Raw genomic sequence first — 21991 nt, 5'->3', positions numbered from 1 at the left:
AAAAAGGATATGTCATTTCACCCATGATTTAAACACTAGTTTTCATTCTCTATAAGGTTTAATAAACTTTACATAAAATAAAATGCTATTTCTGCCCTAGGTATCTTATCAGAATATTTGACCTAAACAGTCATTGATGCTTTTCTTTTAAAGATATTTATTTTTAAAAATAGTACCATTACATTCTTACTACTCTTTGCGAACCAAACTTCCATTTTGGAAATCAATTCACACCAAGTTCTCTTGTTAGTATTTCATGAAATTTTGTTAAAAGAAAACTTAAATAATAGCTGACCCTCTTTCAGTTGGTAAATGCATCCTGGCTTACCCTTAGGGATGTGTAATTTATGTTTGGTCTTTTCACACCAGCCTACTGGATGAATGTCAGGGGAACCTGCATTGGTCCAAAAATCATAGCAACTTAAATAACCATCAAAATGAAGTCTTAGACGGTAACCACACACCTGCAAAATGGAAAGTTTGAAATCATTCATTAAGTGTCATATATTTCAAATGGACACAAAATTCAGAAAATATTCATATATTTTGTCAGGACCACCAACATATAAGAGCTAATCCTTCCATCCAAATGTTTTCATTAGGATACAAATTTATGGATGGCATCTAATTAAGACAAAAGGGTGATGAACTAGACACTGTCTTATAGGTATCTGGAGTCTTCTGCAAAAAAAAGTTGCCCTTTTACCCAACCTAGGAATCTGAGGTCAATTTATATATTCATTAACTGACTGGTTTATTTACTACTTCAATACATGTCAAATATTCCTTTCATAAACCCTGTGCCCTACTGTGTGGCTTGGATTCATAGTCCAAGACAGCATAAGCTGAAGTACAATGCAAAACAAAAATGGGTATGGCCTTGTCTCAACTCTAACATATGTATCCAGCATACTCAATAAAGAGAATAATTTCACATGTCAGAGTTGTTAAAAGAAAACAAAAAACAAAAAACAGAGAATAATAAAACAGTCTGAGAAATACATCCTCTAGACATGCTGTACAAGTTTAATAACAATAATCAATCAGTATAGCAAATGAAGGTGACTTGCTGTGTTCATTCAATGCAATTAGAAATATAGAGACCTTTTATTTAATAATACGTTTAGTAAATATTACATTTTATAAGCCATTTACTTTCATCAGTGGCTCTCAGTCCATGCAATTTCATAAAATGCATGTTTTTACATAAATATATAATTCATATGCATGAATATTATTCATAAACATTTCTCATTATTTCAGCTAAAACATGAATAATTATGTCTCTGTTAACAGGTAAAAACAACATTGTGGGATTCACAGATTGTTATCAACCTCAGGTGAAAACTATTTACCAATTAAATCAAGAGTAAATGATAGTTGATGAAGGACTTACTAGAAAATTCATCTTCAGAGAAAGAAAAACTTCATTAAGAAGCACAGTTTCACCCATTAAAATCCATTATGCACTGGAACTCGTTTATGATAAAAAGTACTTAAATCTGTTATTGTCTAGAAAATTATCTTTCTGTCACTGTGCAATTAGCCCAAGACAATAACACCATCTCTTACCTCAGCTACAGAAAGCACACAGAATACAGATGGATGTCGGGGATCAATGCCTTCTAATCTCATTCCAATCTGAAAACCATTTTCATGCTCTGGAAAGGACTGATCCTATGAAATTTCATGATAGAACATTAGCCACTGAGACTTCTTCACACTGTTATATTAAAACATTTGGTGTCACTCATATGTGAAATCTAAAACAACCAGAGGCTGGGGTGGGGAGAATGGGGAGAGGTTGGTCAAAGGGTACAACTTTGCAGCTAGACAGGAGAATAAATGATAAGTATTTAAGGGATGGATATGTTAATTAGCTTGATTCAATCATTCTGTACTGTATACATATACCCTAACATCACTGTGTACTCCATAATTATGTATAATTTGTCAAAAGATGAAATAAAATAAATTTTTTAAAAGATTATTTACTGTATAGTTTGGAAGTTCAGTAATACAGCTCAAGATAGAAGGCTGTCCTTATATATAACTGGCCCTCAAATATGGTTTGCTCATTTTAATATGCTTTGAAATAGCTCATCTGTAAAGCTATATGTCCTGTGAACTTCCCATTTATTCATTTTGCCCACTTTGTTTACGGTGACTCTGCTGTTTTAATAGAGTAAAATATGTCGATTATTTCCTATAGTCTGCACATCCACCCTATGAAATCCTTCTTAACCCTGAAGCTACACAGATTTTCTCCTAGCATTTTCTAAAAACTGTTGTTTTATTTTTCATATTTAAATCTGTAGTACAACTGGAATTGATTTTTCTATGGTGTGAGGTAGGGGCTTATTTTTTTCATATGAAAAACAAATTATCAGGAAATTTTTTTTTGAATCAACCACACTTGAACTGATCTAAAAAGTCCCCTTTGTTATATCTGGTTTCTACATATTTTCAGGCCTATTTCTGCCCCTTTATTCTGTTTCATTGACTTATTTGCCTATGTCACACAGCTTTATTTCATTATAATAAATCTTTCTACCTGGAGAGCAATCATTATCATATTAAACTTTTTAACTTAGAAACTTGTTCTCCATTTAATCTCATCATTTTTGTTTGTCAAATTTGTTTTTTCAATTTTCACATAAGACTTCCAAGATATTTTGTTATATTTTGGGTGCCTTTTAATGTTTATTGCTATTGTCAATGGAACTTTTGACAAGAGACTTTCTAATTTGTTCACATTCTTTATTATTTTCCTTAATAAAGGAAATTCCTTATAATTCCTTGCTGAATTATCATTAGTTTTGAGTAGTTTTGAACAGATTCAGCATTACTAGTCAATATATTCTTAATTACAAATAAACTTATGCTAATGGAAACTGATGACTAGAAATTAGTTCTAGTAAATCTACAGCTGCTTTTTAAATCACTAATTATGTTAATAGTAAATACTGCTTAATATCTGGATGCTTATTCTTAGGTTGAAATTTATCCTTTTCAAATTTTTTTTCATTTGGAAATGATGTCAGACTTAAAGGTTCCAAGAAAAATACAGTGCAGAGAACACATGCATATCCTTTGCCCAGATTCATTTACTGTAAACATCTTACCTGCTTTGCTTTACCATTTGGTCTTACTCCCTACCTCTCATATGTCTGTGCGTGTGTATACACAGACAGATATATAGAGACATTATATAGATATAGATATAATTTTTCTGATTCATTTGAGGACCCTTTACCCCTAAATACAAAATATTTTTCCATAAGGGCAGTGTATTTTCCCTGAGATTATGAACATTCTCTTAACATAACCACAGCTCAGTTTATCAACTTCTGTGAATTTAACATTTATACGGTACTTTTAACCCATTCATATTCCAATTTTGTCCATTTATCCAACGATGTGCTTTATAACATCCCCCCACCTACCCAGCCCTGCAAAGCAGTAGCCAGTCTAGGGTCAGATATTATATTTAGTTGACAAGTCTCTTTATTCTCCCTTAATCTGAATCATTTCCCATAGTATGTCTTTGTCTTTTGAAGCACTGACTTTTTTTTTAAGAATATAGTTGTCTACCCCCCAACCGCCGATTTTTCAACGTGAATGCTCTCCAGTTTGAATTTGTCCGATGCTGCCACAGGATTTGGTTCAGGTTATGCATCTTTGCCAGAATATTAAATGGGTGATGCTGTGTCTTTCTCAGGATATCACGCCCAGAGGCACATGATGTCCCTCAGTCCCTCACTCCGATGTTAACTTTGATCACTCAATCAGTGTTGTCCAATTTCTTCATTATATAGTTATACACAAACTGCACACATACATACATACATAAACATGTACACATATACACCCATACGCATACACGTGCATACTTCAAGTTCAAACAGATACGTCTGACCTAATCCATCACAACAAGGCTCGTTCTGCCTTCCTCATCCATTTTGTATTTCTCCTCTGACAAAGTCTACACATTTACTCCCTTACTAAATCCTGCAATGTATCTGCTATAGTTTCAGGACTGTTTTACCAACACTACCATAATTTTTTAAAAACCCTACTAAAAAGAGTTCAAGATTTGTCTGCAATTTTCCCTCCTCTCTGTCATCCAAGAGTGAGGTATATAGCTAAAAACTGTGTTCACAAACTACTTGGATTCACTCTTTTTTTTCTCTCTTCAGTGCAGTTATAGTATTCATTTGAAATACAATTGAGTTCATTTTTTCCCATTTGTTTTAGGTTCTTAATGATGTTTTTAATATGTAGAACATTACCATGCTTCCAAAAGTTAAAACTACCAAAAGGCACTCAAAGATGCGACTCTTCCTCCTGTATCCTGTCCGTTCCCCACACCACCGCCTGTAGGGAATCAGTTTCACTGTTTCTGGTTTATCCTTCCCAAGTTTCTTTTTGTAAAGCTAAGCAGATGTATATATATATATATATATATATATATATATATATATATATATATATATATATATATATATATATATATATGTGTCACCCAGGGTAGAGTGCAGTGGCATCATCATATCTCACTGCAACCTCAAACTGCTGGGCTCAAGCAATCCTCCTGTCTCAGCCTCCTGAGTAGCTGGGACTATAGGCATGCACCACCACACCCAGCTTATATTTTTATTTTTTGTAGAAACAGAGTCTCGCTATGTTGCCAAGCCTGGTCTCAAACTCCTGGCTTCAAGTGATCTTCCCACCTCAGTCTTCCAAAGCACTGGTATGACAGGCATGAGCCGCCATGCCCAACCTGTTTTCCCCCTCTTTCTTACATAAAAGGTAGCACACTCTATACGCTCTTTTGCACGTGCCTTTTGCACTTACTAATGTTTCCTGAAAACCAGTCTGTGTCAGTTCACAGCACTTGTCCACATTCTTTTTTACAGCTGCATTGTATTCCACTGTGTGTAGGTGCCACAGTTTATTCGACCTTCTTCTGTACTTAGATGCAAGCCTTTTTTATATAAACATGGAATCATTTGAAACTTTATGAATTGGCTTGTAAAATGTCGTTAAAAACTTTCTTACATTCACAGATCATTTTATAAGCTTCTAAGGGAAAACTTAAAAGATGATAAAACCCAAAAATGAAATGGCAAGAATGAATTATTTCTCAGGAATACTTTATTTCTATAAAAATAAATGTCATGTGTGTGTTTAACTCTCCCAGCCTTCTTCTCACGTCTACTCTGTTTCCCAGCAGATTGTATTTAGCAAGTTGTGTGTGACTACCTCCTGTTCACTGCTTTGAAATTTCTCGGTTAACTTCAGAAGCACCACACACGTCTACATACACACATGCACACAACACTGAGAAAACACAAGGGGAGAACAAGAGACCACAGGGGAGAGTAAATTAATAATGCCAAAAGGAAATTTAAGAAGATGTACAAACTGAAAGAACATTTTTTTTCATGTTTTAACAAAACTGAAAGATACAAAATTGGGAATGGGGAGGAAACAGTATTATGCTGAGCAGAGTATACCTTCTTACCACACATGAATGATAAATTCAAGACACTGGCAATAATTCACAGCCAGGAGTTAAGATGATCAATGTTCCTCTTGTCAGCATTTCAAAATGGTTTCACAATTGAACATTTGGGAGCTTTCTATAATGTTGAAAGTAACACTACATGGCTAAAACAGACACAGCATTCCTTGGAGGGTTTCAAATAAAAAATAACACGTTCATTTTAGCAATCTGAAAGGCAACATTTAGTGAGAAATATCACTGCCTTTCATCAGTCTCTCTTCTGTTCAATGGTTTATTCATAACATGACAGATTTAAAATTTTTCTTCCTTTCTAAAAATCTTGTATTTCATGAACATAATTGATAGCTGGGCTTATAAAATTATATTTTATGATGAGAAAAGAAATCAGAATCACACATTTAAAGAAAACAATAACCCCATTAAATTCAATGCTAAAAAATCATAAGGCTCACAGACCTGAAAAAGCTTTAACAGATAAACAAACTCAAGCCCAGAAAGGTGAAGAGATTTCCCCAAGGTCACACAGCCACTTTAGCAGCAGAGGACACTAAGGACTGAGTCCTGTGAACACCTGCCAACTGTTTGTTCCACATAAGAGGAGAGAGGTGGCAACAAAACAAGCAGAACCAAACCTGGCTGGAGGCCAGAGAAGGCCTCAAAGACATCCCCAAAAAAGGCCATGTCTTTTCCAGTACAGAAGTTAAGGTGTTTTGCTTTGTCATTTTGTTTCCCCAGAACAGCCACAAAACAATATTTTCTAGTACGAAATTGACTTATTTTTGTCACTAATAATGGAGAAGAAGCATTCAAAGTTGCATACCTCTTGGCAAAAGCAGGTGCAAATTACACAGTATTATTTAACATGCTTGTAAAATGAGTCATAGCATAAGGGGAAAAAAAACCCAACATGCCTAGAGAAACTGCAGACAAGCTATTGGCAAAATCCTTTATCAATGCAATGCTTAAGAACAATCATTATTACGTGTGTGCCAACAGATCTTTGCTCTGTGGATGAACAAAGCCACAGATGTGCACAGTGAACAGCTCTTAGATACTTAGTCAATGTATGTGAGGAGTTCTGGACATTTTACTCTATCACTGAGCACCCCCATTGCAAGAGCAGAGAGATGACGCTTGTAACGATTATTGTGTGGACTGTGGACTGGGGCAGGTGGACCACCACCAGTGCTAGCAGAGCATCAGCTCGATGCGTGTCACAGAAGAGTGCTGATGTGCTAAGTGCAAGATTCCATCCAAATGCCTATAGGCATTATATTTTATTCACAGGCACGAGTTGGCAGTCAACAATATTTTCCTGATCTTAATTCAACATTCAAAGAAATGGGGAAAATTATGCATTCAATCAAATCACAGCCACTGTTTTTAGCATGCTATGCAAAGAACTGAGCAAGGACCACAGGCCTCTGATTTCCAAATCTTCACAAGATGACTGTCAAAGGAAAAGATGTTCATAGGAGTTTTATGTAGATGACGACAACAAAGTTTCTCACAAGGCAAAGACCATTGCCATGAGTGCAGCAGCCTGTTCAAAGGGTTTATCTCAGCAACATCTTCTACAACTTAAATTGTTCCAATGCATACCTCTGGGGCTGACATGTCACTATTTTAAATGGAAAGGGTGAGGCATCAGAAGTCTTATGTAGGCAAACTATGATATAAACAGCTTGGCCACAGAGAATGTAACTCTTTGTCAACACTTGATGATTTTCTTCACTCAATGGGGAAAAAAAAAGTCACTCATGTTATTAGTAGTGCAAAAAAATAATTCATATGCTGCAGAAGGGAACACGAAGAAATATTTTCCCAAGATAAATACAAAGAGAAAGTCAGAGATACAATTGCAGCCTTCTCTAAAGTAGAAAGAATCAACCTGCCAGGTTTTGAGTGTGATATTCTTGTCCAATCAGCATCCGATGAAGCAAAAGGAACCTGGGTTTATGTTTGATCTGAATATCCAGGATGATCCAAAACTATGTAAGGAACCACCAACACTTGCTGTCATAGCCAACACTCTGTAACAGTTAGATACAATTTTCTCATTAACAGAAATGAAGAATAAGGAATGAGAAGGAAGAGTTATACAGCCTATGCTATCTTTTATCAAGCCATATATAGATGCTTTTTAACAGTGGGCCAAATACTGTTCTAAGCACTTTACAAATATGAACACCTTAAATCATCATTAAAAACTCTATGAAGTAAGTCTTATTATGCACATTTTACAGATGATATGCCCAAGGCCACAGTGTACCTGGCTTTTGTGTTTGGGTGATTAGTCGCTATGCTAAAACATTATGAAAGGTTGTAAGCAATACTATACCCCTTCACTAATTAAAGACTTCATAATGTCATAATTTTTTAATTTTTAAAATTTTTATTTCATAATTAAAGTTATAATGAGTTTTTTAAATATCTAAAATTGGTGACCGAGTATGTACCATCTGGCCATTAAATGATCCCTAGACATCAAAAGTTTGAAAACAGTGCCATGCAGATTCCTTTTGTAAAAGGACCCCTATATCTGGCGATTTATTATAATACACAATAAAGGTGGCAGTGTAATTGTAGAGCAAAGAGGGATGGCCTTGGAACACCTGACTATCAATTTGGGGAGAAGAGTTAAATTAGATGCCTACCGCAACATCACACAAAGTAATTGTAGATGGAGAGAAGAGAGACATGACAATAGAATACTAATACAATGTAGCTATTAAAAAAAGCAAGACACATGGAGATCTGCTGGTAGCTATGATAAATATAAAGCAAGTATTTGATGGGCATGCAGTATGTTTTCATTTTTCTTAAAACAACCAAACATCTATTTATATAAGCACTATTTACATATCTACATAACTACCTAGATACAGATCTGAAAGGATTGACGTCAATTTATTTTGAGTAGTTCACCTATAGAAAGAAACCAACAGAGAGAAAGCCCTTTATTTTTACCTTCTATCTTGTTCAAATTTTTAAGTGGCACAGTAATTTTTTAAAAACCAGTGCAGCATACACACAATCAAATGACGCTATGTGAGTGGGCAGGATGCGGGCCATAAGAAGCCTTGTGTGTCTCACTAAGGAACTTCTCCTTTATTCTTACTTGATAAGCACCAGCAAAAGATTTTAAGCAATGAGAAGAAAGAAGCATTCTTTCATTTCACAAAGATCTTAGTGGCAGTGTGGAGAATTAATCAGAAATGTAGCAAGACTAGAAGTATTAATAGAAGATGGTTAAGTACACTTTTAATATCCACCGATAATTAAGAAGTGCCAGGTACAGCATCTAACTCGGTTTATATAAGCCTTAAAACCCCCTGTATTGGAACTATTGTAATCCCCATTTCACATATAAGGAAACTGAGGCTCAGAGTTGTTCACAAATTGCTCCAGTTGCACAGCTAGTCAGTATAAAACCTGGAATTCAAATTCAAACCCTGGCCTGTGCACTTAACCGCAAAGTTATATTACATTCCGGAATATCACAACTGCCTGATTAAGTGGGCCTCAGCCAATGCAGAGCAGGAGCCGGGAACGAGGGAAGGAGCCAGATTCAGCACCTCCTTAGGAGGGAAAATGGGCAGTACCTGGTGCCTGCCTGGAGGCAGAGGACCGGGAAGGCAGGGAATTTAAACTGACACCCAAGTTTCAAGCTTGAAAAAAAATCCTAAATTTTCCAGAGCATGGTAATTGTTACTTTCATAATGATAACAATATCTACCAATACCTTCAAAGACTTTCTGGAAAGCTTGTGAACAACCAGCTGCTGTACCTACCTTGCCTTTCCAACTTCTGCTGCATTATTACAGCCTCAATATTCCTCCAGGTATCTTGCAATGAATCTTTTCATCGTAAAAGTCTATTCGCTGCAAGATACTGGGAGACTATGAGAGGTTATGAAACTCCTTCCTGCTTTTTCCTCAAGCAGTTTTATAACTTTCACTGAGCTAACAGTGGAATTTACCAAGAATGTTAGACTCTTTTCTGGTTTTCTTTTATTTTAACCACAGAAAAAATGGAAAACTTGAAAATATATACATATACACACACAACACACACACTCACACACATATACATGCATTTATTTTTTCTCATCTTGCTCAAACTACACCTAATGTAGCTGTTTTTAATGGTGGAAAAGGGGTGGGGTTCATGATGCCTTCAGAGATTCTAGAAATCTTCTAAATTTTATGTAAACTTTTGTGTGCAAATGGGTATCATTTCTCTAAGGATATTATCAATAGCTTTCACTGATGTTCAAAGGGGTCTAAGGCCCACTAGAAGATTAAGTGCTGGCGGTTATCCTTCAAGGGGATCTGCCAGTCATCGATCCACTGACGAAATGACGGGCTCAGGAGATGTCAATAAGCAAAACACAGCAGTTGTCCATCAGGGACACATAGGCCAGGCACCAACACATGTTTCAAATTCTGCCTTTCCAAAGTGACACCTATTTTTGCCATCTATTTATTAAGCTAATGGGGGAAATCACCACCTACATAATTAAACACAACTTGGTACAAGGTTGCAGTTAAGATGGCAGTGAAAGATGGCTGATTGTGTATTTTTAAACTATCATTTTAAAGACTACTTCCTTGTCATTTTGAACATTTTACATAGATTAATTCTGAACTCAGAATCCCAAACTGCTGCCAAGATTATATAGCAAGAGGCATTCTACAAATAGAGAAACAGAATTCCGGGCTCAACAAAAATCTACTTTAATAAGTTAAGTGAATGCAATTCTTATTGGCTTTTTGTGAATCCAGTCTGCTATAATCTCAGATACAAAAATTCTCATTTCCCCAGAAGCTACAGATAGTAAGAAATTTGGCTGCACAATAAACATTTTAATATGCATGCTAACCACTGACTGAATTACAGTCACAGAAACAAAAAGAAAGCACATACCAGAGCAAGTAAGATACTGCTAGATCTAGGCAAGCTCAGACCAACAAAGATGTTTATGAACAAAGAAAAAGAACCCACACAGAATATAATAATGGGCTTCATAGAGACAACTTTTAAAAACAACTTCTAAAGTTGTCTGATAATTCACTGGCCATCACTGAATGGATTCCACAAATCCTCTGACTGTAGTGTCTAAAACAATAAGCCCATATATGTTTTTCTGAATAACTAAACTCTTCCAGGAAATAAGACACAAGGATACTTCTAACATAAATTTCCTTTAACTAAAGGAGAAGTGTCGTTTCTACCCTTAATTCTGAATGCCACCATTTTCTTCTTTTAATTTCTCTTCCATCTGAAGAGCTCTGAACTTGACTTTCAGCTTCCAGCTGGAGCTGCAGATAAGCAGCCTGTTACAGGGGCTTCAAGTCCCTTCCAGGAACACAAAAGCAGCCCTGATCTGGCTGTCTGGCTCTAGACTTCAAATCTGCTCAACTATTTCATAGCATCCGTGGTACTTTGAACACCATTTCAGAGAAGCAGATTCTAAGCATACGAAAAGTATCTGAACCACAAGATCAGGATGTATCTTCAATTTTGCCCCAGAACTTACAGCTCTAGAGACTATGAGAAACGAACAAAAATGGGAATTCTTTCCACCCTTCAGAGCCCTAGCAATTAATCAGTTTAAATGACTTCACATCATAAGGCTACACTCTATTTTTAAAACATGCTTCCTTCTTTGGCCTCCATATGCCTTGTGATTTCAAACCCAACGAAACATCTGAATATGATACACACGGTATTCTTTCAAAAAATGTTTTTTTTCTGGGAGAATTGTCAAATACCAATGAAGTTACCCTAAAACTGGGGTAACAACATACAGAAGACAAAAACAAATAGATAAACAGACAAGCAAATATTTACGCAAATAAAAAGAGCATATAGACTGAGGCATATTTGATTCTAAGCATATCAGAATACATAAGGTAGTTGCAGTTTATACAAGTACTAAAAAACCATTTGGTCACCATTTGGCTAGTGATTAATATTTAAAGTACTGTCTAAGGAGGATCTTTATTAAAACTGTGATAGTGTCTTCAATAACTGTTGAGTAATCTGGAAGCATGTTCACAGCACACAAATGTAACATCTGACTACACTGCTTTGGTCTGAAAGGTTGGAACTGTCCCAAGTAGTTTTACAGGGAGTTAAAATAAATAGGAATTTTCAAAGAAGCATTTTTCTACGTTTGCAGAGTTAAACATAAATGCAGATTATCATCAAAAACAAAAGACAACACATATATAAGTTTTTCAGATTCTAGTTAACGTATAGGCATATACAGAAAAATTAGATTTTTAAAATATAATTCAGGCCTGAATAAGAAGTTAAATTTAGAAAGTGGGGATTCCTTTTGCTTTGACTTCAAGTAAGGAAGAGTGCGAGAGAACAGGAATGTGTTCAAATAATGCTGTCTCCTATCTAGGATAATTAGGGGGTTAAACTAGGAAGGTATCTTTGTTCCCCAACACTCCCAGCCCCTCCCCAAATAAACACAAGCCCACGGCCCTAGAGAAGGTGGAATTTCTGGTCTAGAGGACTTTATGAGGCAGCATATGCAAAGGCACCAAGCAAACAAGCGGTACCACTCCCAGAAAACATAAAGCAGGAAGGAACTAAAATAAAAAAGAAAGAAACCCAGTCAGTCTTCCAGGTGATCAAAATTCCACCAAGAGACAAAATACACCCACATGTAACCACACAGAATGGCCCAAAAAGCAGCCAAAGGTGTTAAGTACGCAAATGATAAACAGAACTACACGTTACAAAGATCCTTCTGGCAACAGTGTGCAGCAAAGGTTAAAGGTGGGGCCAGCCTGGATGGAAAGAAATTATTTAAGGAACTTTTGCTAAAATTTATGTGGAAAAAAAAATCCAGGCCTTACTCCTAAATTAAGGCGTAGTGCAGGGGCTGAGGAGCAGCTGAACAGTATTAGGAGGCAGAAGCGGAGCAGACTAGATTGCCGAACACCCAGAGCACAGGGAGAGGAAGGGCTCGCGCTGGCTACCGGGCGCAGGGTAGAGGCCACTCACAGGGACATGGGGCCTGGGAGCTGACTCCCCGGGAGGAGGCCAAGAGGTGAGTCCAGTGTGGATGTACCGAGACAGCTGTGTGCCACCCAGGTGAGGAGGCGAGAGGGTCAAGAGAAAGAGCAGGAGGGAGGCCAGGAGCTCTGCTGCGTGCCCGTGGGACGGAAGGTAGGGAGGCAGAGGAGCTGGCCAGGGAGCCATGCAGAGCGGAGACAAACCAGGGAGGGGGAAGGAACGTGAGGGGAGCCTGGCGCAGGTGGCTCGGAATCAGCAAACGCAGAGGCCAGGCGTGGACAGCGTCCCGGGTGCAGGGCTCATGGCATGAGGCCACACATGTCCGCTTGTGAAATCCTGGAGGACACCTCTGCAGGAGCAGTGCCAGGCAGTGCTGGGGATAAAGGCTGAGTGGTGGGGTTGAAGGTGGAAAAACATTAGAAAAATCGAGAGAAGGGAAAAGCCACAGTCTAAAGTTTCAAGAAACTGGACTGGGCTAAGGAGATGAGTTAGGAAATTGCAGAGTCCAATATTTTTTCTTAAAGATGAAAGAGACTTAAGCATATCTGTGTTCAAAAGAGAAGAAAAGTTAACTTACAAGCAGAACATGAGAAAAGTGACGGAGTACGACCTAGAAAAGCAGGACTGGAAAGGACCCAGCGCACAGGCGAAGGGTGGCAGAGCGGGGACACCTCTTCCAGCTCAGCGGGGGAAGGCGGTGAGAGGAGGTGAGGGAGGTTGCAGGAGGAGCTGAGGGCCTCGCCACAGCATTTCGGGAGGGACGGCTTCTGGGGCAGGGGGAAGATGCCCTCGAGCTCAGAACTGCCGTCCGAGGAAGCAGGGACAGCCCGAGGGACAGCACAGGAAGACGGCCAGCAATGCCGCTCTGCTGAGCATGGGCGTCTGCAGTGCCACCAACCTGCAAGGCCGCGTGGCCCTCCCCAGCAGCGCTTGGCACCTGAGGCACGGAAGTTAGAAGGCGAACATGTGCTGGCCGGAGCTGGGACTGTGGCAGGCACGTGTGGAGAGAGACGGCAGGGGGATGAGCGAATTGAAGATCCCGGCAAGGGAGTGGCTGACATGAAGGAACTGGGGGTCTAGGGTGGTGGGAAAATGTGAATCCAGAAGGGACACAACAGAGGAACTATGAGTCTGAAAGAGAAAATGGTGCTGTGAGAATAAGAGTGAGAAAAGTCTGGAAAGGTGTGGACGAGATCAGATGGTGAGATTGCAGAGGAGGCCACAGGGGCGATGGACGGAACTGAGAAGGGGGCGACAGTGGTGTCTGGGTGGAGGCGCTCAGGGTGCGAGGGAGTGGGAGGGACCGTCCTGTGGGCAAAGGAATGTCCCAGGATGGGAACACAACAGTGGTGTGAGCAGAGACTCACACACACTCTAAGGAAGCGACAAGAGCAGAAATATCAGATGAGAAGCCACCAAGCGCAGAGAAGGGAAGCTGGGCTTGCCGGGAGAAGGGGAAGGAGCAGACGGGAGCGGCCGGGCCTGCCTGGGCTCTGAGGGAAGGAGAAGGGGCCTGGCAGAGGGGACAGGTGCACTCAGGAAGCAGAGCTGCCGAGGGGACCGGTGTGCGTCCTGCTGCAGAGAGGAGGGGACAGCATGCTGAGCTCTGGAGGAAGTTGCATAGTTTGTTCTACCACAGGCAGGGCTGCCAAGGCCAAGCAGGATAACTCGGGAGGGAGCCAACCCACAAGTCACTCAGGCCGGGGGCAGGGACAGCAGGAGCAGCAGTGAAAAGAGGATGATGGCATCTGTGTTTGGCTCCCAAAGTCGTGGCCAAGGCCTGATCCCAGAAGCTGTGGCGATGCTACTCCACATGGCACACAGGGCCTCGCAGGGGTAACTGAGGGAAGGATCCTGAGATGGGGATTGTCCTGGATTATCTGGGGGAGCCCAGTGTTGTCACAAGGGCCCCCCTGTAAGAGGGAGGCAGGAGGCCGGAGGGGGAGGCGTGAGGACGGAAGCAGAGCAAGGCGAGGAAGGAGGGCAAGGACAGGCTCCCCCCGCAGCCCCCAGGAGGGATGTGGCGCTGCGGCTCCCTGCACACCTCACCTTCGGAACTTACAGATAATAAGTTTGTGTTGTTTTAAGCCACTAAATTGGTGATAATTTGTTACAGCAGCAATAGGAAATTAACACAGCACCTAAGCTATATGGAATTCAAAGTAAAACTACATTACCAAGCTATGAGATTAAATATAAGGTCCAAAAGAGTTTTAACTTTTCTCATGATGACATTTATTTTGTTCTGAAACACCAAATTATTTTAAAAATATGGAAGTGTCCCTGCCCATGGTTAGCCTGTATTCCTGGCAACCCTACATCGGCTGGCAAGAGAACGTCCTGTCTGGGGCTAAAAAGCAGAGCTGGCCTTCAAGCCAGTGACTAAGGATGACGATGGTAGTGCCATATGGTAGGGTTCCCTGTCACCAGACAGGACGGTCTAGAAAACTAGGGCAGGCTGCACTCCCTCGGGTCAGAGGCCAGCCAGTGCTGCAGGTGCAGCTCACTGGCAGAGCACTACGGCTCGTGCAGGTGGAGATCCAGGTGCTGCTCTGCCTGGCCAGGTAACTCAGGAGCTGGCATTGGTCCCTCTGCTGCTGCTGTCCTGCCCCCGGCCCTCACTCCCGCCACTGTGAGGTGGGCAGGTGGCAGCTGCCCAGTAAGTACAGGTCAACAGGCCAGAGCGAGCAGGCTGGGACAGCTTCACGCAAAGGGAAGACCTCAGGGGGAACATGGACCTAGGAGGTTTAGAGCTCAGGGAGAGGCAGCTGCCCAGTAAGTACAGGTCAACAGGCCAGAGCGAGCAGGCTGGGACAGCTTCACGCAAAGGGAAGACCTCAGGGGGAACATGGACCTAGGAGGTTTAGAGCTCAGGGAGAGACACAAAGGCCTTCAGACTTGGATAAACACTGAGCAGCGAAGCAGGAGCCAGCTTGGGAACCAGCCTGGCAGCTCCGTGTCGTGCCCGTCTGCAGCTGGGCCTAGACTATGGGGGCTTCAGTTCCAAGCAGACATATACAGACTCGACCGACGAGCAACAGTGTGAAAAGACACTGCAGACAAGTGCTTGTGACGGGGAGACGACAGGCGGAGGGAGTGTGAGAGAAAGCTTTTCATACCAGCCTCAAACAAACAAACAAGCAAAAATAGCTTAAATTTTAAATCAAATCAGGACAGGCACACTTCTCCAGTAATGAGGAAAAACTGTTTTTAAATTTACGATGTCAACAGGTGTTTATATCCTTGTATACCTATTACCCCAGCTGGAAAAATAAATCATAAAATATAAAACACTTCACTTTGTCTTGTACAAAAAGAAGTTTAAAATAGACCTATAGATATGCACAAACCTTGTGTGCAAATGAAATAGGCATAGTCTCCTTAAAAAATACATATATATACACATTTTCTTGGTAAAACATGTATCTGATTTGCATGATGGAACTGATTGTGCATGTGTGAGTGTGTGTGTGTGTGTGTGTGTGTGTGTGTCTGTCTGTCTTTGGTACATCTTCTAAAATGTGAATATTAGGATAAAAACTATATATTAAAAGTAAAGCAATACTTTAATGTCTTTGGAATAGTTTTCCATTCAAGCTATGCAAACTATTTTCAGTTTTATTTTCAACACTTCAGTGTCAAAAGCTGAAGAGTTCTATCTCAGCTGGCTGACCTGAACAACATTATTATGATATTTACACAATGAAATGAACATTAACCATTAATAGTCAAGAGCACAATGTCAATACAAAACTGAGTTCAGTCTGATGCTCCTTCTTGGAAGGCTGACATCAACAATCTGCCTTTTTGATTATATTATAAAACATATTTTCAGTTACAAACCATATTATTTCATCTTTTAAAATACAAATCTTGACTTATAGTAACACTGTGTCTGAAACACAAGCATCTTCTTCAGTCATTGGGACAAATCAGACATGATAATTGGTGAACTTAATTCTCATTCAAGGTCAGATGGGGTCTCATCTCACGCCTAATAAATTCTTCACTTGTACATTCTACCTCATATCGTTATTGTGCTATTATGGGCATATCTTATGTCCCAACTGGAAGGCAACATTCTAAGGCACCATGTTGTACACTCCGCAGCGTTTCATGGAGTCTTACCTGGCCCTTTGCGCACACAGAGCCTTTAAAACAAGAGCAGCTTGACTGTTAGATTTTGAGTGGAGAGGAAGGCAGGCCAACACGTCAAACATGTCCATTTTCTCATACACTAACACTTTGCTGTCACCTTCAGAGGTGACAAATATTAAAGTTCAAAAGCTTGAGAAAGTCCTATTTTAAAGTTGTGTTCTGAGCCAAGAAATCATCCAAGAGCGCAGCCCCTGCTCCCTGCCCCATCCCACTCAGCGGAGTCTCTCGGACTCTCCACCCTCACAAGGGCGCCCACGCCAGCTTCCCGAGCCACAGCGCTCCGTGTCTTCTGGCACCTCTTCTGTCGCAGCTCTGCAAAGCCAACGGGGAAGCTCCATGACCCACGGCCTGTGATCAGGCAGTTCCTAGCACCGCCAGCTGGATCCGTTCAAGAACACAGGTCCCACGTTTGTCTCTGGTCATTTCTGTGGTTAATACCAGGTCACAAGGGAGAACCCGAGGGAGAAATTCTCAATTCTGTAAGTGTTCTTGCACTGGCTGATAGACTTCAAAGGATCTTAAAGGAGGAACTCTGAGAATAATGTTAATACACTGACTGGCTGAGACGAAGGCCATCCAAACATCTGATTTAATCCTGGTGGAGGTAAGAGAGGACCTTTGCCCGAAGACTCTGATCTGAGGACACAGCACAGGTCTGATTCTCAAGACACAGCAAACCTCACCTGCGTGCTTTGGCGGAACCCTGACCAGGCCACATCTGCCTTTGGGTGTTGCGGTACCTGATGGGCCTTAGGCAGCTCCCACTGCACCCTCCTGGCCTGCAGTGACCCTGCAGCAAGGGCACAGGATGGGCACAGGCAGAGAGGGACAGACAACTGTGAGTGACCCTGGACAGCCCTGGTCCAAGCAACCCCCTTTAAAGACCTTCTAGACTCTGAAGTTAGAGGTTTCCCAGAAGTCATTCAACATGGACGAATCGTCTGAGCATGCTCAGCGCAGCAGGCATCGTGAGGACACACGAAAGGAAAGGGGGAAAAGGAGGAATGTCCCTCACCTTCATGACCCTACATGCTTTAAATGGAGCAAACACCCTAAGTCTTGTCAGGTGACAGCAACATGGGGCAGCAGGAACCTGACTCCTAGGCACCAACTGCATAGTTCTTAAACCTTCTACGGTAGTGGGCCTGGAACCTGCACAAAGAATGCCCTGAGAAGGTTCTCGAGCTACACGTTTCCAGATCCTGCCCCCTGCTCTGATTTAGCAAGTCTCAGGAAGACCCACGCCTGTGCTTTCCAAAGCTGCACAAAAGCATCTGATGTGAAGACTGGGTTGAGAGCCGCCGCTCCAGACGTTTCCATTTTCCATGACATGCCCCTCATTCTGTTAGTGAAGCAAATGCCCTAGACAACAAAAGGATCCTCTTGAACATGAGGTGTTGGGACTTGGTTTCCCTTTCTTTTCTTCTTTGCTATGCCTCTTCTCCTCTGTCCCATTGCCATATTGCCATGTCCAGAATTACAAATGCCGGCCCTTTCACAGTAACACACGCTAGATGTAACTCAACAGATGTCATGAAAAGTAAAGCAAATAAAATGTTTTAGCTTCTCGCTGCAGGTTAAAAGGCAAAATGATCCAAGTCAGATGTAATTTTTCATATAAATTTCCCCTGAAACACTAAGAATTCAGACCAGAAGAATAGAAAGGGTATCAGCTGGTACCTTGGGTAAGACGATCCCCTATGGCCACAAACACCTAGTACTAGTAGTTGCTTAGTCGCCCGAGTCTACACTGGCTGCTCTGTACATCCTTCTAGTCAGGTACACCGAGACTCAGAGGTTTTCCTGTCTCCTCTAACGTCTGCTTGACCCACCACTTCCATGCAACACATCAAAACACATCCCTCTAACCCGGTCCACTGGTGGACATATGCAAGTAATATCAAATAAGAAAAAATAAAGTCTAACACTTACTGAGTGTTTATTACGTGCACATTGCATCCTATGTCCTGTACAGGTACAGCTGATTTAGTTCTCCAACAAACCAAGGAGATAGGGAGAGTACTTTCCCTACGTTACAGATGAGGAAACTGAGGTTTAATGACTTTCCTAAGAGCTGCCAGGTGGCCGTGCGGGGCTCCAGCCCACACTCTGAACACTGAGTGTTCTGATTACCTTCATTGAGTCATTTCAGCAGAGCCTATAAATCCAAGTAAGTTGGTGAGCTATGTAGGCAAATAATTTAATTTTAATTAAATCTCTTAAGTGTTGATTCCTTGCAAAAATATAAGGTGTTCAATGGCTGACCTTAGAGAACAACTCAACAGGTGCTGCGACAGCCTTCTGCTCCTTCAAGTACCTCTCCCAAGACCATGACGCTTCCTGGGCAGCTGCTGGAGGGATGGGAAGAGAAAACACAATGACTTTTCTTGAAACAACTAGTGACATAAAAATAATAAAATTCAATTGAAGATAAACTCAAGAAGCAGGCATATTAATTAAACTGGTAAGCTGAAGACCCGGCAAGTAATAAGAGCATTCTTTCTTACTTTCTGTGCACAATTAGTAAAACCACGAAATCACTCCATAATCAGCTTTTCCTGCTTTGGAATGGGCTCATGGCTACATCCCACCCTCAAGAAGATGCCTTATGAACACTGAAAATAGGTGCCCTCTTGTTCCTCTCAAAGAGGGTGAACGGGAACAGGTTTCCTGGAAGGTAATTTGGTTAATTTTAAGGTGAATAACCAGAACATTTTTTATAATCTCCTTTCCCTATCATACCTCTTTTTGGTATGCATGTCAGTCGGTAGGACCTGTTGAAAGGCAATGCAGCAATATTTGTCAAAAGCCTTGAAAATTATTCCTACAGTTTGAACCAGCAATTCACTTTCTAGGAATTTGTCTTAACGCAATCACAGTAGATGTGCCCAAGGGGCAAAACACAAGAGATTTTTTTCCTAGAACTCTGAATAATAATGAAACACTGAAAACAAACTAAAGGTCTACCAAGGGGGAATTAATTAAGTGCATTGTACAGACATGTCATTTTAATAATAGGCAGTAAAATTACATTGTAGAAGACTGTCTAATGGCAGAGAAGGACTATGTTCATGATATACTACTAAATGGAGGGGAAAAAGCAGTTTAGGAAAGAAATTAATCCTTTTGATAAATATGTAATGAATTAAAAAGACTAAAATTATGTAAATCAAAACCTTAAATGAAGTCATCTTTCTTCGGGAATTTTCTTAGTGCTTTTTCTATTTCCAAAATTTTCTAGATGAATAATTAACCTTTGTATTGTTTTTGTTTCAAAATATTAAGGGGGTACAAATGTTTTTGTTACATGGATGGCTTGTATAATGCTTTAGTCAGGGCTGTAAGTGTGCCCATCACCCAAACAGTGTTCACTGGACATGGACATGTTAGGTGGGTTTTTATCCCTCCTCCCTATTGATTTCCAACTAATTTTACTTCTTTCTGTTTCCATGTGTGCCCATCAATTAGTTCCAAATTATTAGAGAATAATAATTTATATAATTTCAAACAAAATTTAATAATTTCAAACCCAATGGTGTTTGGTTTTCCTTCTTGAGATACTTCAGTTAGAAAACAATCTCCAGTTCCATCCAAATTGCTGAAAAAGATATTAATTCATTTCTTTTTATGGCTGAGTAGTACTCCATGGTAAATATATGCCACATTTTGTTAATCCACTCATGAATTGATGGGCACTTATGTTGATCCTACATCTTTGCAATTGTGAATTGTGCTGCAATAAAGATTCGAGTACAGATGTCTTTTTGATAAAATGACTTATTTTCCTTTAGCTAGACACCCAATAGTGGGATTGCTGGATCGAATGGTAGGCCTACTTCTAGTTCTCTGAGAAATCTCCGTACTGCTTTCCACAGAGGTTTTATAACACCAATTCGCAGTCCTACCAACAGTGTATGACAGTTCCTTTCTCTCTACAGCCACACCAACATCTATCATTTTTAGACTTCTTAATAAAAGCCATTCTAACAGGGGTAAGATGTTACCTCATTATAATTTTAATTTACATTTCCCTAATAATTAGTGACATTGAGCATTTTTTCATGTTTGTTGGCCATTTGTTTATCTTTTTTGAATAGCTTCTGTTCGTGTCTTTTACCCACTTTTTAATGGGGTTGTTTGTTTTTTTCTTGCTGGTTTGTTTGAGTTCCTTATAGATTCTGGATATTAGCCCCTTATTGGATGTATAGTTTGAGAGTATTTTCTCCCATTTTGTAGGTTGTCTGTTTGCTCTGTTGATTATTTACTTTGATATGCAGAAACTTTTTAATTTAATTAAGTCCTACACCTTTCTAATTTAATAAAAATATCAGTTTTAAATAATAAACATCTGGCACAAAGGATTAAAAATTGTTTCACATTTACATTCTATTCCCCAGTAAATCCTCCCTTAGGATTACATACTGAAGAAGTAGTCAAGCACTAATAAAGGTTGATGGCAAAAATGTAACACATCACAACATAACAGCAAAAATTCAAAGTAGTATTAATATGAGAGAAAGGTTAAATAAACTATGGTACAAATATACATATATGATTCTGAGGTTGTTAAAAACTATATTTTTTTATTTTTTACACATTTAAAAGAATATCTTGAGAATTATCTTTAGCCTAAGTAAAAAACTACTGCACACAAAACAGTATATATTTAAATCATATATATATATGTTTTATGCATGCTGTTTTTTATATATATGTATGTTTTATATATACAAAATATACACTGTTTTGTGTCCTTTCTTATGCTAAGTGAAATAAGCCAGGCACAGAAAGATAAACATGCATGATCTCACATACGTGGAACCTAAGAAAGTGGAACTCACAGAAGTAGAGCATAGAGAGGTAGTTACCAGGGGGTAGAGGAGTAAGGAACAGGCGATGGGGAGATGCTGTTCAAAGGGTACAAAGGTTCAGTTAGACTGCAGGAATGTATTTTAGAGATCTACTGCACTGCATGGTGAATGTAGTTAATAATAATGTATATTTCACAACTGCTTAAAGAACATATTTTAAATGTTCTCACTGCAAAAAAGGATAAGTATTAACATGTGAGGTGATGGATATGTTCACCTTGATCTAAACATTCCACAATGTAAACATATATCAAAACATCACATGTAACCCATAAATATATACAATTATTAGTTGCTAACTAAAAATAAAACAAGAATATAAGTATATATACAGATTATTGTGTATATTAAAACATTCACTTATTCACATATTTATAAAGCACCTTTCATGTGC

General features: G+C 39.8%; 1 protein-coding gene across 7 annotated transcripts in view; it reads right to left on the bottom strand.

Annotated features, from left to right (window-relative positions):
- L3MBTL4 (L3MBTL histone methyl-lysine binding protein 4) overlaps positions 1 to 21991 on the bottom strand; it is a 404316-nt gene that overhangs the window by 268587 nt on the left and 113738 nt on the right. For 6 of the 7 annotated variants that reach the window (XM_045527505.1, XM_045527504.1, XM_045527503.1 and 3 more), the window contains 3 exons: positions 18992 to 19077; positions 1573 to 1677; positions 329 to 464 (listed from right to left, as the gene is read on the bottom strand). In XM_045527505.1, coding sequence (XP_045383461.1) covers positions 329 to 464; positions 1573 to 1677; positions 18992 to 19077 — 327 coding nt within the window. The remainder of the gene's footprint in view (positions 1 to 328; positions 465 to 1572; positions 1678 to 18991; positions 19078 to 21991) is intronic. The other variant, XM_045527507.1, reaches the window with a different exon arrangement.

The sequence above is a fragment of the Lemur catta genome, chromosome 16 (genome assembly GCF_020740605.2).
Source record: "Lemur catta isolate mLemCat1 chromosome 16, mLemCat1.pri, whole genome shotgun sequence".
In the NCBI taxonomy this organism is placed as follows: Eukaryota; Metazoa; Chordata; class Mammalia; order Primates; family Lemuridae; genus Lemur; species Lemur catta.
This window is presented reverse-complemented; position numbering and strand designations above follow the sequence as displayed.